Consider the following 16,276-nt stretch of genomic DNA (forward strand, 5'->3'; position numbering starts at 1 on the left):
CACATCCAATGGAGGAAGCTATAAATCAGTTTGGCTGTAGAAAGCGGCAGGGCAGCTCCCTGTACCGTATCCCTCAGATTGCAACCTCAGCTATCCTTCACATAGACAGATACCGTGAGAATAACTAAAGCTGAGCATTTATTAGGCATGACTAATCTGACAAATGCAAGAATTTAGTCCCTTGTAGTCCAGACTTTTCTAGGAACATTCCTAAAAAATCTCAAGCACACAAAATATATTCTTAAATATGGTTTAATACTCTTCTCCATTTCTGTACATCACAACACCGAGATTCTGCTCTTAGGGTCTCTCTGCAGAGGCTAGGGAGTGCAGGCTACGGTTTCACCCCTCACTTATGTGTGTTTGTATGCGTAAGTGTAACACATATCGGTATATATTGATACACACATCAATATATAATGCAATATATATCACCAAGGAGAACACATTGATTAAAGAAATACAAAAATTTGGCATCATTTCCAAACTTAAATAGTAAAAATAAAAACTACAAAAGGAGCTGCATACCCTAAATGTATCATGTGAAACAACAAGCATATTCAAAAATGTAAATTTACATCCAATTTCTCTGGTCTTGTCATATCACATTAGACCCATTTACAATGGCAAAACCCTCAGGTGCTGCTGGGAAGAGTGTGTTCGCTTGCTCTTGGGTGTTCTGCAAACAAACAGCAGAGCCCAAAGCAAAAGCCTGTTCCGGTGAAGCCTCCCGTGTTGTGAACACTAAAGAACTGACTCTTCTCACTGGGTTGAGACATCAGGTTACAGGACAGACAGTCATTTGGACCTCAGGGTACAGTGTGAGAAGCAGAGGCTTTACACTGAAGACAGACTCCCTTCATTCAAGTGAAACAGGATTATTGGAACGATAGATAGGCAGGTCTGTAACCTGGGAACAAGGAGCTGGTTCAGACCAATAAAGCTACAAGTGACTGAGTCAAGTCAGTGAAGAACAGCAGTCAGGCACTAAAGTGTTAAAAGTACCCAATTTGAAACCCAATGCACCCTCCTACCACCCTGGTGAGTGTGGGTGATACCAGTTGACTTAAAAAACCTTCGGTCCTTCAAAGTCCACTGGGTATACTTGTCCCACCACCGCTACCACCGGGCACCCCATACTCTGTTCACTGTCACACCTTGAGCACACCATGACTTTGCACTTCAGCTGGGTTTAAATCCAATTTACAGCCCAGTTGTGAAACCTAAGCCTCAGGTTTTCAGGCCAACTTCCGGCTCTAACATGGTTTATAGTCCATGGTGCCAGCAGCCGTGTCCTGCCCTCCCCACCCTGCCCTCCCCACCCGCCCCGCCTCCATACTTTCTCATCTGAGAGGTGCTTGTAGATCCCACTTTTGGAAACAGATGCTCCAGCCCCACCAGGGGTTTGAGATACATGCACGGTCATACGTGTCTTGTCTGTCGTTCCCGTGAAAAAAATCTTGCAGTTCATTTGAAAACAAAAAAATAAAATCAAAACATTCACATAATCTCATGCTATCCAACACAAGGAGACACCACCACCTCCCCTTACCAAGAATAGATCCAAGCAAAATCATCTTTGAATTTTTTTTTTTTTTTGGTTCCACTTAAGTTGCATGTTTTATTTCTCCCAATCCCAGCAATAGCACAGAAGCCCCATCGGGTCCATCCCAGACTGGTTTCTAGTAGGCTGAGATTACAGGGAGCCTCAGTAACGCTAATGGCACAGAGGGCTCCCAAATGCCAGGCACAACTGTGCCTCCACACTGGTGACTGCCCAGAGTGCCCTGGCCCCGGTGTGTTGGCACTCAGTCTGACTTTGCAACGCAACCTGCACCTTTGAAAGGGACAGTCTGGGAGTGGGAAGTGTGAGGGAGTGAAGTTCAAACTGCCTCCTGTCAGCTCACCCTTTCAACATTAAACAGAGACCAAGAGAGAAACAGTTCCAATATTTCACATATATTTCTTCTTGTGCAGTCTAAGCCGAGAATGCCATGTAAATGGGTCACTGCGAAATGCAGCAATTTAGTTATTCTCCGATCAAAGGAAGAAACAAACCAGTATGACCTCACGTCTACTAACTTTTGAAGGTTTACAGCAGTTAAAGTATTTTGCTTCTATGTATGAAGGTTAAAAAAATCATTTTTTCATAAAATACAAGAGCAACCAATTTTACCATCAAGTAAAAGTAAAAACTGGGATTCTTTTTAAATGAGTCCACAGTTGCCTTTAGAGACTTAGTTGTCGGCTGCTGCGCTGACACCACGACAAACCAAAGTGTAGGGTTGGGTCTGGTTTTGTTTCACTTTTCTTTTCAGTATCCAATGCTCACGGATTAAGTTCTGGAAATGCTCCAATTGTAAGGCAGGGATCTGTTGGACTCCACCACGGGTATGCTCCTTGGGTTGAATGCTGGAGGGTGAGGCACGGTTGCCGGACCCATGTCGACTACCTAGTAGTCATCAAGGTCAAAAAATTCATCATCTCCTCCTTGGTACTCCATTCCCTGGAAATCTACTCGGTACCGCAAGATACCTGGAGAAACAAAGCAGAAAGAATAACTCTTAAAGCAGAAAGGGGCTGCTCTCACAGGAGAAGCCCACCCTCCTCCAGAATTATAGTTGTAAAAATTAGCCCCAGGAATGGTAGCTAATATAAACCTTAGTACCCAGGAAGCCAAGGCACAAGAACTGCCAGTGCTTGAGGCCAGTTTGGGTGGCACACTCAACCCCAGGCTAGCCTCCCACCCTCCAAGAAAAAACCCACAAAGGGGAGGGGAGAAAACTCAGTGAATTCCAGCGCATGTGCTAAGCCTGACGACCCAAGTTTCATTCCTGGAACCCACATAATGGAAAGTCTCCCAGTTATCTCGTGACTGCTGAATGCTTGTAGGCACAGAACAACAACACTCTCCAAAACAAAACACAGGCCCGGCAAGATGGTTCTGCAGGTAAAGGCACTTGCTGCCCCAGCTGACTCTTCAGGACCCACATGGAGGAAGGAGAGAAGCAATCCTGCAAGCCGTCTTCTGATCGCCACATGCATACATGGCACTCTTGTGCCCACATAACACATACACCACCAAGTCATAGAGATTAAATACATTATGTTCATGCATGAAAAAATGGGTCGTGGCACACGCTTTCAGCACTCTGGAGGCGGAGGCAGAGGCGGGTAGCTCTCTCTCTGAGTTCGAGGGAAACCTGATCTACAAAGTGAGTTCCAGGATAGCTAGGGTTCCACAGAGAAACCCTGCCGCAAATAAAGAAACAAATAAAATGCTAATAGAAAACATTAAAAACAACCAAGAACTGGTCCAAAACTAAGGAATGTGGCATCACACGCTGACCCACCCACCTCTTCCAAGTAGAGAGGGCCTATGTCACTAAGTAACCCTGAAAGGTTAGCCAAGATGACCCTGGTCTGAGCCTGCTACTCACCTCCAATTCCACCAAATCCTTTCACAAACTGTGATCCTTCTTGTGACTTATCTGTGACAATTTCTAGTGTAGCTCCAAATTTTTTATAGTTGTTAGCAAACCATTCCAAGAGAGGCATGCTTTCTATCAGTTCGTGTTCCTGTCCAGTCTACAGGGCACATGACACAGAAACAATGGGATTAGATACACCGCTTAGTATACCCCCAGTGTCCACCATCACCCATCCTCTTCACCATTTTGAGTATTGTAATTGCACAAAACTAAGCATAGCTACCAGTTCTTGGTAACATAACTGAAACGGTAGATAAACTGATTATTCATTATTTCCCTGCAGGGTGTGGGCTCAGCAACAAAACGTTAAACCATTCCTGGTTGTCAACTTGATTCCTGTGGCTGATTCCAGAAACTAGGCTGTTGTAGTTTCTCATTATTCCTCAGCCCAGAAGAAACATACACAACAGGACAGCCTAAATATTAAGTACACCACACAGATGCCTGTGCCCACGAACTGAAGTTACAGAGGGCTGTGGGCTCCCATGTAGACGCTATGATCCAAACCTGGGGCCCCTGCAAGAACAAGTGCTCTCAGCCGCTGAGCATGTCTTTAGCCTTGTTTTCCAAGTGTCCAGTGCTGTGTGCATATGGGAGTGTGCATGCCATAAGGCATCATGCAACGGTCAGAAGACAACTTGCTTAAGTCAGTTCTCAGGCTTGGTCATCTCACCATCCTAATTCAGAATTTAAGGCAGCCACCATTCATACCTGTCTTGTTTAGAAAGGTAGCATTCACTTTAAGCTATGGTGATGTATTTAAACCTAGCTAAGTGCAAAGGAAAATAAAATGCAAAACAAAACAAAACCCAAAACAAAGCAAGCCAGGCATTGGTGGTTCAAGCTTTTAATCCCAGTATCTGGGAAGGAGAAGCAGGCGTATATCTGAGTTCAAGGTAAGCCTGCTTACAGAGTGAGTTCCAGGACAGCCAGGGCTACACAGAGAAACCCTGCCTCAAAACTCCCACCTCCTCCAAGCTAATAAAGCAACCAGGTCTTAGACTCAGAGCGGGGACAGTGCTACTCAAATTAAATTTCTGCTATTTCAAGGATAACAGTGTTTTGCTGATATCCCCCCCACCCACCCCCCTTTACGAGACAAGGTTTCTCTGTATAGCCCTGACTGCCCTGGAACTCGCTGTGTAGACCAGACTGGCCTCAAACTCAGAGATCTGCCTCCCAAGTATTGGGATCAAAGGCATGCGTCACCACTGCTCGGCATTTTCCTGATTTCTTAACTTACTTTTAGTGATAGGGTCTTATGTAGTTCCAGATGGCCTTGAACCCACAGAGGGCCTGCGTCACTCTCACTCAGTGTATTTGGCTACTTTATTTAGTCTATAATAACCTTGATCCTACCCTCCTTGTATCCAGATCAGTGTGTGGCAGTGAGACACTCTCCCCTTCCATGGCTGTCTAACTAGAATAAAGCTTTGTTCCCCAGAGCTGACACTGTTAGCAGTGTTTAGCACTCAAGCTTTCTGTTATCACCAAGCAAAGAAAACTACACACCTCTTTGTCTGTGAAGTGAGATTTATCCTTCTCTTGTTCTGGAGTTAAATAGAGAATTTTCTCCTCTGTAATATTAAAAGTTAAAAACAAAAACATTAGCCTGGCTCACAAAGTACCAAGAGACATAAGCTATGCAGGAGATCAGATAAGAAAAGGACTCCTGGACTAACTCTACCAAGCCTTCCCACAAACATCTCAGCACACCAAGTACCTGGGACTCCGCTCTATTAAAAAAAAAACCAAAGCCATTGAAGATATAGCCCCATATTCTTGGCTAATTTAACTATGAACAGGCATTACATAGCTAGGGTGGGATGGGGTGCGGTAGTGGGGGCAGCAACAAGACACAAGACACTTATAACTGTGTCTGAATCCAAGGATTTCTGAACAGAGAAATGTAACAGACAGCAACAATCTTTTCTTCTTTTTATTTATTTATTTATTTTTTACCTTCTGTGCCTTGGCAATGAAGAACGTATCTCATTATATCCAGATTTTCATAGACTATTAGAATTTCTACAGCTCCCATTTCCAAAGCCTTTAGTGTATCTTCAACTCCAAAACAGTACTTGCCCGTGTCCTGGCTAATTTCATCAAAGTATCGTCCTGTGGGTTAGGGACGTAAGAATAAAATATATGGTGGCTCTTGGTTTCCACAAACTTAACCAACTGTGGATCAAATATATTTAGAAAAATAAGCACAACATGCCAACGTGTAATGTGGAGCAAGGCTTGTGATGTCTGTATCTGCATGGAACATGCATAGACCTTTACCTATCTTCTTAATCCAAATGATAGCAGACTATTATTAATGTATATTTACAACATGCTAGGTATTACAAATAATTAACAGATAATTTAAAGTACATGGGAGGGTGTGCTTAGGTTATATACACTACACACTTCTATTAGAGCCCTTCACAGTTTTGGATTTTGGTATTCACAAAGTTTGAAATCATTTCCACCAGTCCTGATTGCTAAATATTAAAGAGGATTCTACTTTCAGTCCCAGGCTTAGCAGCTGATGCACCAGAGCCTGTCCTAGTGCCTAGGTCTATGCTGCCTTGGGACCATGAACAGGCATACATATCCCTGGCCTTGAGTGAAGGCCCAGGTCACAGGGTCAAGGAGACTGAAGGCTCCTGGGTCACCTGCCTAGGTTTTCCCCAGTTGCCCTTTTCTATGCCCCTTCCTTTGAGGGTGGTGCTGTACTTGAGAGGCCAACACAGTGTGAACTCTATAAGCCCAGGGAGTGAACGCTGGGCAAGCACTGTGTCAACTGAACCATTTCCCCAGTAGCCCCTATTCCCACCCCAGAGCCTCACTCTGAAAATCAGGCCACCGGGAACTCATGGCAATACAACCATTGTAGCTTCCTGGGTTATAGAGGTATATGCCATTTGTGTCCATTTTTCTCAGTAAAAATGTTTAATTTTCCATTCTTTTACTCTTTATTTTAGTTTTGTTTGGGACAAGAGTCTCATACAGCCAGGGTGGCCTAACTACTGTGGCTAAGAATGATCCTAAACTCTTGATCGAACCCGTACCCAGCCCTTTCTTTTATACCTTCTCAGTGTCACGCATACACACCAAAAACATTTCACAGACAAAAATAGTAGCATTTCACCAATACCTATTAATTTCTTCTCTTGAATGAACTTCACGTTGGAGAGAACTTCAGTAGATAATTCAATAGCTTGGTTGAATCCATTTTCACCACCATAGGATATATCAACTAATTTTAAAACTTTAGATTGCAACCTCTGACACAAACAGAAACAAAAGCATTAGGACCTCAAATATTTTACTGAAACCCCACTCTTAAAAAAAAAATGTTCTTGGATCCCCCACGAGCTAGAGTTCTAGGCATTTGTGAGCCATGTAATATGGGTGCTGGGATCTCCAGCCACCATTTTTAACCTAGGGAATTTATGGCTAGGAAGGCCAACACGTGCACCACGGACTGAGAATGGGCGTATCTCCCACATAGACCCTTGCCTCGGCAGTTCCCTTTCTCTTACCTGGTCAAACATGTCAGATTGACTTAGTTCAGTTTTAAAGTCAGCTGATCCAGCTAAAACCAAACCAGCCACATTCACTTTGTCTCCAGAAATAAACAGCTGCACAGCAGTCTCGGCTACTTTCCGAACATAGTTATGTCTCTTTTCCATTCTTAAACGGGCAAAACGCAAGGCTGATTGACCTCCTCTGCCTTTGACACAAAAGTGGTGGGAAATGGGTAACTATTAAGGAAGTACAACATGCCTTATGAAGCACAACAGAATAACCAGTCCCACTAACCACCGCCTCCGGAACTGTCTGCACAATGCGCTTATTTATTCAGTGACTACCGCAACAGACAAGCCAAAGAACCCGAGCAGCCCTCTACATACCGTGTTTCTTTGGGAGATCCACAGTGAACTTGTGCAGGACTTCTCTGGTGTTTCCTTGGAGCGTGCCAAAAAGAGCACCACTTCCGTCTATTACAATAAAACCAAACTTGCTGTCATCTGAAAGTAACGCTGTAAGAGCCTGAAAGACAAACACAAGCAGGCACAATGAACGCCAATGCTTAGTTAACACCGTGGTATTATCAACACTATGGGGGTAATGTGTGAAATGTGATGCTCACTAGCTGCTGCTTTCCACTGTGCAGGGAAGGATTTGTTGTTTACAGTTACAGGGTTAGTTCTAGAGAGAAGATGGTGGGGACAGTTCATACTACACAACTAAAAGCAGTTACAGTTTTTTTTTTTAATTTTAAATTTATTTATGTACATGAGTGCCCTGTCTTCATACACAAGAGGGCATCAGATTCCATTATAGGTGGTTGTGAGCCTCCATGGAGTTTCTGGAAATTGAATTTGGGACCTCTGAAAAAGCAACTAGTGCTCTTAACCTGCTGAGCCATCTCTCCAGCACCACAGTTACAGTTCTTATCTGCATTTTACCACAGTAATAACAGGAAGAAACTAGACAACCCAAAACATATACTTGGGTAGGCAAGATTTCTCAGCAATTAAAGGTGCCCAGTGATTTTACACCTGATCCCCAGAACCAACGTGGGAGGACAGAATCAATTCCACAAAGTTGTCCTGACCTCCACAGGCCACAGGGTCTGTCCCCCTTGCCATGCCCTGCCCCCACCACCCACTACATACACAAACCACAAAACTTAAGGTGTAAACAGTGCCATTCCATAACTCCAGCACCTGGGAAGCAGACATCAGAGAATTTCAACTTCAAAGCTAACCCACACTGCATAGTTAGAGCCCATCTTCAAAGTCAATCAACCAACTACAAAATAACTACCAACCAACCTACCAAAATGTCAGCAGAAAATTAGTCTCCACTTTCTCATTTTCATCATTTAATTTAGATAGATGGTATGTAAAGTATAACATCTAAATTAAAGATCACATTTAAAATTTTGATTATTGTTTTACTAGCATAGTGCTCTGAAATGTACCCAGGGGGACTCTTGCACTGTGAGACAGTGTCACTTGCAGCCAATTTAACTTTCTGTTACTATCAATGACCTCAGCATTATTAGATAGTACTATCAAGGTAAAATAATTTTGCAAGTTAATTCTATAGTAACAATTAAAGGAAAACAGTTAAGTGTCTTAAAAAGAAAAAAACTCACTGCGCTCAATTTGAAAGAGCATGGGGTTTCTCTGTGTAGCCCTGGCTATCCTGGAACTCACTCTGTAGCCCAGGCTAGCCTTGAACTCAGATATAGATCCACTTGCCTCTGCTTCTCAGTACTGGGATTAAAGGCATGCACCACCATCACTCAACTAGTCTTAAAGAATTTTATTTTCCTAACAGTGTCTCTCCTGAGAGGCACAGAAGCAGCCCTGGGATTTACAGAGACACATCTTCTGTGATAGGTTGAGACCTAACTAAGGCCTGAAATATCATTAATTGCCATATTGTCTCTTTAGATCTTTTTTTTTTTTTTTTTTTTCCGAGACAGGGTTTCTCTGCATAGCCCTGGCTGTCCTGGAACTCACTTTGTAGACCAGGCTGGCTTCAAACTCAGAAATCCACCTGCCTCTGCCTCCCAAGTGCTGGGATTAAAGGCGTGTGCCACCACACCCGGCGTCTCTTTAGATCTTAAGAAATTATTCATTACTTTTCTTTCTTTCTCTTTTTCTTTTTTGTTTTTTCGAGACAGGGTTTCTCTGTGTAGCCCTGCCTGTCCTGGAACTCACTCTGTAGACCAGGCTGGCCTTGAACTCAGAAATTCACCTGTCTCTGCCTCCCAAGTGCTGGGATTAAAGGCGTGCGACACCACTGCCTGGCTTATTCATTACTTTTTAACCAAGAAATAAGAAACTTTAACTCCAGCATGGTAATATGCCTATAATATCAGCACTTGGGAAGCAGAGGCATGAGAACTGAATCCAAATGCGAGTGTAGGCCAGACAGCTAGACTATCTTAATCAAAGGAGTCAGGCATAGTGGGATTCACTTGTAACTCCAAGCACTCAGGTGGAGCCAAAGGATCAGAAATCCAAGGTCATCTTTGGTTATAAATTTGAGAACCGCCTGTCTCAACAAAATAAACTCCAACAGGGGCTGAGGAGTGGCTTGGTAGGTAAGGTGCTTGCTATGTATAAGGACCTTAGTTTGGAGTCCCAGTATCCATGTAAAACACTGGGTATCGGGGAATGCTGGGTGCTGGGGGTAGCTGAGTCTACACCCTTAGCTCTACTAATCATTTTAGCGATTACTGGGAGAAAAGTAAAAACCATTTATGCTAATGTAATAGCTGAGCCAAAGCCAGACAATACAGCCACGAGGTACTTTTTAAAACAGAATGATCCAAAATCTGCTTTTTGTTTCTTTGTTTATTAAAAAGAAGTTGATAGAAGCAAATTGCTAACAGCAGAAGAGGCCTCTGCCAGGGCACTAGAAGCTAAGGAAAACTAAGCTAGATTTCCATACTGTTACCCATGATTCAACTGGAATTGGTCTTCCTGTCAAGTAAGCAAAACCACTCACTGTAAACTGTGGACAAATGTCAGCTCTAATCCCACTGCAGAGGTTTGTCTAAGAGTTGATGAAAGGCAAGAGACTAAAGTGGGAGTCAGCTGTGAATTCCTGATTGCTTACTGTTGACTGATTTAGGTCAATCTAATGAGGTTTCTTTTCCACTATTAATGTTCATCATAGTTTGCCCTGTCACTCAGGGTTTATAAGAACAGGAAAAGAGAAGAACCTGTCACTAAATGCATTTTATTTGCTTATTTGCAATGATTTGTGAGCTTAGTGCTAAAGATGCAAAAACTATAGACAAATGTCACTGGTCACAGAGAGGCAATCAAAATCAGCCAATTACCTGCCTCTCATCAAGTTATCCAAATCCAACTTTCCACCTTCCTCAAATACCATGATGAGTAGTATAATAAACATATATTATTTTGAAAATATTCATGATGGCCAGTTAGAGGTGGCACACATTTTTAATCCTAGCAGCTGGGAGGCAGAAGGCAGGCAGATAGATACCCGAGTTCAAGGCCGGCCTGGTCTACAGAGTGAGTCCCACTGGCCGGGGCCACACAGAGAAAGCATGTTAAAAACCAAAAACCAAAACCAAAACAAACAAAAGCAGTTGTGATGAAGGATGCTCATAATCCAAGAACTTCAGAGATAGAGGCAGGAGGATCAGGAATTCAAAGCTAGCTTCTGTAACATGGACCTTGTCCATGGTTGGTTGGTTGGGTGAATACCCAAACCACCAATCCACCAAAAAAAGGGAGAGGAAAAAATACCTATGTAAAAGGTTACACCAACTCATAAACACACAGACCACAGAGTACTCAATAGCAAAGTGGAAAACAGTACATACACACGCTACCACAGTCCTAAAATGGACAGAGCGTAGCATTCACTATGGCAAGTAGAGCAGCAGTGGCCCACGGCTGGGAAGTGAGAGGAGGAGAGCTAATGGGCCCTGGCTTTGGCCTACAACGCTCTGTGCTCACACTTACCTCTGTATGAAACTTATTGTCGCACAAATACAATGATGTATTAATTGGTTTGAAAGGTTCAAAGTCAATGTTAACTTTCTTTTCCTTTCCTTCTTCTGTTACAATTGTTCCACAGTAAACAACCAGACCATTTGGAGGTACTGCAAAGAACATAAACAACTTCTTTAATTATTCCTACAGCCATAATTTAAATAAAACAGAAACTCTTAAAGACTCATAGGCAAAATCCTCATCCTTATTGTAAAGTTTCCTGAGATGGTTCAATAGGACTTATTCCTTAAGTACAGCAAATAGTACTGAGCATTCAATGGGGGCGGGAAAGAAGAGAGAGAGAGAGCGAGAGTGAGCGAGAGCATGAGCCTGCTAGAGCTGGCAGCTGGCTGAAGTCACAGCAGGAAAGCCAGTGAGGACAGAGTGACAGAGCGAGAGGGAGAGGCTTACCTTTGTTATAAAGTTTGAGTCTCTGTTGTACAGATGTGATGGCTCCGAGGACTGAAAGGCGGTTTACTCGTGACTTAATGTTAGATGCAGTTCCAAACTCGTCTGCTAACATTTTTGCCACTCGTGAAATCTGGTCTTTGGGAGGAATGATCAGCGATATCATGCTCGTGCCATTGCTGGAGAAAGAATGCACACAAGCTTAAGTTCATGTTTACCGCTGGTAAAATAAGATACGGTGAGACATTCATAGAACACAAGTACAAGAAAGTACAAGAAAGGTAGCAGCTACTTTAGCACATCGTCCAAAGAAAGCCTAACAAGAGCCAGCGACAGCTCAGATTTTAACACTGACATTAGCCATGTAACGAAGGCCCGCAAAGGGACAGCCAGGAAAACTATCTCAGTCTCAAGGGTGGCAAGAGAAGGTTGCTGGAGGACACCAATAAGCTGGAATTTGGCAAGAAATGAAGTCTGTAAACAGCAGAGGATGAGATGCTGGTGGCTCTTTGGGAGAAGCTACATCAGGACCAAGAAACAAATCTCCCAAAGTCTAGACAAATATTCCAGTTGATATTGATTACGCCTTTCTGAAAATCCTCAAATACTAATTCAGCATACCAAGTACTTTCTTGACAGGAGAGTAATGCAACCCACAAATATCCCAGTTATGAAACAATTTGTAACTCAAGAATGTATTTTTTGCCTTTTTTTTTTTTTTTTAGATAGGGTTTTTCCAGACTACAAAGATCCATCCTCCTGCCCCTCAACGTGCTGGGTTAAAGGGGCATGTCAACAAGAATGTGTTTTCATTACATTGATAGAATTAAACTTCTTTTTGTCAGAGAAACACAGGGGCTGAAGATAGCTGGGTAACTAAGAGCACTTGCTTCTCAGTCATGAAGACCTCAAGTTGGGATCCCAGAACCCTTGCAACAAGCCAGGTGGTCTGCACATGCCCAGTATGTGCAGACCAGAAAGTCTATCACACACACACATGTGCAAACACAAATTTCTAAAAGAGCAATACACAAAAGCCTGATTAAGTATTCAGTTAAGCCGGGGTGGTGGCGCACGCCTTTAATCCCAGCACTTGGGAGGCAGAGGCAGGCGGATTTTGAGGCCAGCCTGGTCTACAAAGTGAGTTCCAGGACAGCCAGGGCCATACAGAGAATCCCTGTCTCAACACCCCCACCCCAAAGTATCCAGTTAAGTATCCAAACAAATTCAAATATCTAGAACCAAAAGATGAGACTGAAGTATAACCCACGGAGAATATCACCTCTTTAACCTGTACTTCCAAGATAGGTATCATTAGCTGCAGTCTAAGAAACACCTGGTTTCAATATTTCTAGTTGTTTTTGCCTAGCAAGCACGAGGTCACAGGTTCAAACTCTAACATGAGGGAGTAGGGCAGGGCAAGTACCAGCAGCAATATAAACCAGTTTTGTAAGTTGGAAAGAGTTCTGAAGGCTGGTTTAAAATGTGAATATACTCATCTTTAATGCCCTCTACATCAAGTTGGTTAAAGTTGAAGCCTCAGCAGGTAAAGGCACCTGGTCCACCCTGTAGTCTTAGCACTAGGGAGGTAGAAACAGGATCCCCAGAGCTCACAGGTTCAAGTGGAGATTGTCTCACAACATGAGATGTCAAGTAATAGAAGAAAAATAGCTGTCTATGACCTCTAGTTTCCACACATGCACATACACACAGGACATGCCTGAGTGTACCATACACAAAATTAACATATAAGATAAGAGACTATGTCTGAGAACCACGTGGTACAGATTTCTGTGACAATTATGTAGAGCATGCAAATAACTCAGCATTCAACAACAAAACCACAATCCAAATTAAAAACCAACAAAGACCAGGCACAGATCATCTGGTCTACACAGTGAGTCCCAGGCCTGCCCAAGGCTTATACAAATAAACAACACCAACAAAAGCTAGCAAAGGACATAGGTCAGTGGTAGAGTGTTTGCCAACCAAGCACAAAGCGTAGGTTCAATCACCAATACACACTCTAAACAAAATAAAACTGCGCAAAGGCCTTGAAGAGACAATTTTGGAAAGATCATAGAAAGAGGTAGTACTTGGGTCAGCTGTGGGTTCCCTATCTGGAAGATAAAACTGTGTATTGCATCTCCTTGAAAAGTTTTGTCACACAAGAGAAGGAAAGATGACTCGGTGACTATAGAACACTTGTTCTTGCAGAGGATCCAGATTGGCTCAGTTGTCAGCATCCACGCTGCAGCCCACAACTGTCTGTAACTCCAGTCAACTGAGACCTGATACCTTCTTCTGGCTTTAGTGGGTACTACAAGTATATGGTGCACTAACATACATGCTGGCAAACACTGCCCTGAGAGTGTTCAGTGTTGACCTCTGATCTCCATATACACAAGTGACCCTCCCCCCTTTAAAAAAGAGAGGAGAGGGGCTAGAGAGATGGCTCAGCAGTTAAGTGCACTGACTGCTCTTCGAAAGGTCCTGAGTTCAAATCCCAGCAACCACATGGTGGCTTCACAACCACCTGTAATGAGATCTGATGCCCTCTTCTGGGCAGTTTGAAGACAGCTACAGCACACGTACATATAATAAATAAATCTTAAAAAAAAAAAAAAAAAAGGGAGAGGAGACAGGATGTAGGAAAACAAAACCTCAATACTGTTATAAGTGTAAAATGGGATGATTGCAACTGGTAGTATGGGTCAGTGGGTAAAAAGTACTGCCAAGCCGGGCGTGGTGGCGCACGCCTTTAATCCCAACACTCGGGAGGCAGAGGCAGGCGGATTTCTGAGTTCGAGGCCAGCCTGGTTTACAGAGTGAGTTCCAGGACAGCCAAAGCTACACAGAGAAACCCTGTCTCGAAAAACCAAAAAAAAAAAAAAAAAAGTACTGCCAAGTCTGATGACCTGAGTTTGATTCCTGGGTCTCATATCTCACATGTACAAAGATTAAACACCTTTAGCTTGTCCTCTTACCTCCACATGTATGTGCCCACACACATAATTAAAACACATTTTAAAAGATTGTATGGTAGATATACAAGTGTAAACTATAGCAAATAAAATCAATCATAAATGACCACTACTGTCTAATTAGCTCTATGTACATGAAATATTCAGAAAACAATCTAACAGCTAGGGAGATGCCATAGAATGTCAAGGACCCTGACTATGAAAGTGAAGGTAGTTGGAACCATGCATGCATTATGTCTTCTCTGTTCCTGGCTGTAGACATGATTAGCTGCACCAAGAAGTTCCTGCCTCGTAGACTTTCCTACAACATTGGGCCACAGCCTGGAGCTGCTGCTCAAGTAAATTCCTGCTCCCCAAGCTGCTTTCTGTCAGTGTTTTATCACTGCAACACACAACTAGGACAGAACCCTGGGGGAAAACATTCAGCGAGTTACATCTTTTAAAGAAAGGGGGTATATTTTGTGGTATGTAAATTATATTTAATAATAAAAAAAGTCAGGTGGTGGTGGTGCATGCCCTCAGGAGGCAGAGGCAAGTGGGATCTCTATGAGTTTGAGGCCATCCTGGTCTATAAAATGAGTTCTAGAACAACCAGAGCTATACAGAAAAATCTTGTCTCAAAAACAAACGAACAAAATCAGTTAGGGGCTAGGACATAGCTTAACTGATAAGAGTGTTTGCTGTGCATGCATGGAACCCTGGGCTCAATCTCCAGCACTTCTATAATATAAGCACTGGGAAACAGACGCATCATAAGTTGAAACCAGTCATTATTGCTGCATGTGCTCCTGCATACAACCCCAATGAAACTCATTGTGACGGATGGACAGACCAACATACACACACATGTACAAGTGCACTAGTTGGGAAAGGAGCAGATTGGGGGGAAAAAACAAGAAAAGGTGAGGAGGTATGGTGGTTTGAGTAAGATGTCCACCATAGTTTCAGGCATTTGAACGCCCCTGTTGGTGGCATTGTCTGGGAGATATGACATTGCTGGGAGAAATATTGTCACCGAGAACATGGAAGCTTCAAAGACTGCAGCTATTCCCAGTTTGCTCTGCTTCTTGCTTGTGGTGGGAGATGTGAGTGCTCAGCCGATTCCACTCCACGATGGTCTTAACCTTTTAGAACCATAAGTAAACCCAAAGGAACACCCGCTTCAGTGGTGTTTTATCAGAATAGAAAAGTAACTAAACCATAGGGATAAATGACTGTAATGTACACATACGAAAACGCGTAAAACTCATTTTATATAATTCACGTGTACTTAAAGATCAGAAGCTAGAGACATGGCCCTGCAGTTAAAAGCTCTGCCTGTTCTTCCAAAGGAAGGTTAACTATTAGCAATCACCTGTAATCCCATTCATACGGCATCTGAGGCCACTAGGCATACATGAGGTGCAAGGACAGGGACACACACTCCCTCATACATGTAAAACAAGCCAAAGATCAGCCCTAATTTTAAGGCTAAAAAAGCAGATAATTATTAGTGTCACGGGAATGGGTGGGGTCAAATAAACATGAATGAAGATACTTTCAGAAACATGTGGACCACACCCCTGCTACTGAGCCTATAGATTCACAGACGCCTTAAGTCAGGGCTTGTTTGTTTTAAAAACTGCGGGGTACACAAATGCACGTGTGTGTGTGTGGGGGGGGGGGGGCAAGAACAACTTTTGCAGAGAAAATTATTATTTTTAAGTACACAAGCCTGTCTTGTGTATAACTGAATGCCTGGCGCCTCAGAGGCTAGAAAAGGGTACTAAATCCCCCTGGAACCTACGATCTCTCTGAGAAATATCAGTGTTCTTAACTGTTGAGCCAGCACTCTAGCCCCACACCAGTCAGT

At 43.1% G+C, this 16,276-nt stretch overlaps 1 protein-coding gene across 1 annotated transcript in view; it reads right to left on the reverse strand.

The window, feature by feature from the left end:
* Window positions 1-236: 236 nt before the first annotated feature.
* Etf1 (eukaryotic translation termination factor 1) overlaps window positions 237-16,276 on the reverse strand; it is a 29,013-nt gene continuing 12,973 nt past the window's right edge. Inside the window, exons 3-11 of the mRNA XM_021150407.2 lie at window positions 11,444-11,619; window positions 11,003-11,142; window positions 7,397-7,535; window positions 7,025-7,215; window positions 6,637-6,766; window positions 5,454-5,609; window positions 5,004-5,068; window positions 3,441-3,588; window positions 237-2,535 (exon numbers count right to left, since the gene is read on the reverse strand). Of these exons, the coding sequence (XP_021006066.1) occupies window positions 2,453-2,535; window positions 3,441-3,588; window positions 5,004-5,068; window positions 5,454-5,609; window positions 6,637-6,766; window positions 7,025-7,215; window positions 7,397-7,535; window positions 11,003-11,142; window positions 11,444-11,619 (1,228 nt within the window). The 3' untranslated portion in view covers window positions 237-2,452. The remainder of the gene's footprint in view (window positions 2,536-3,440; window positions 3,589-5,003; window positions 5,069-5,453; window positions 5,610-6,636; window positions 6,767-7,024; window positions 7,216-7,396; window positions 7,536-11,002; window positions 11,143-11,443; window positions 11,620-16,276) is intronic.

The sequence above is a fragment of the Mus caroli genome, chromosome 18, assembly GCF_900094665.2.
Source record: "Mus caroli chromosome 18, CAROLI_EIJ_v1.1, whole genome shotgun sequence".
Taxonomy (NCBI): domain Eukaryota; kingdom Metazoa; phylum Chordata; class Mammalia; order Rodentia; family Muridae; genus Mus; species Mus caroli.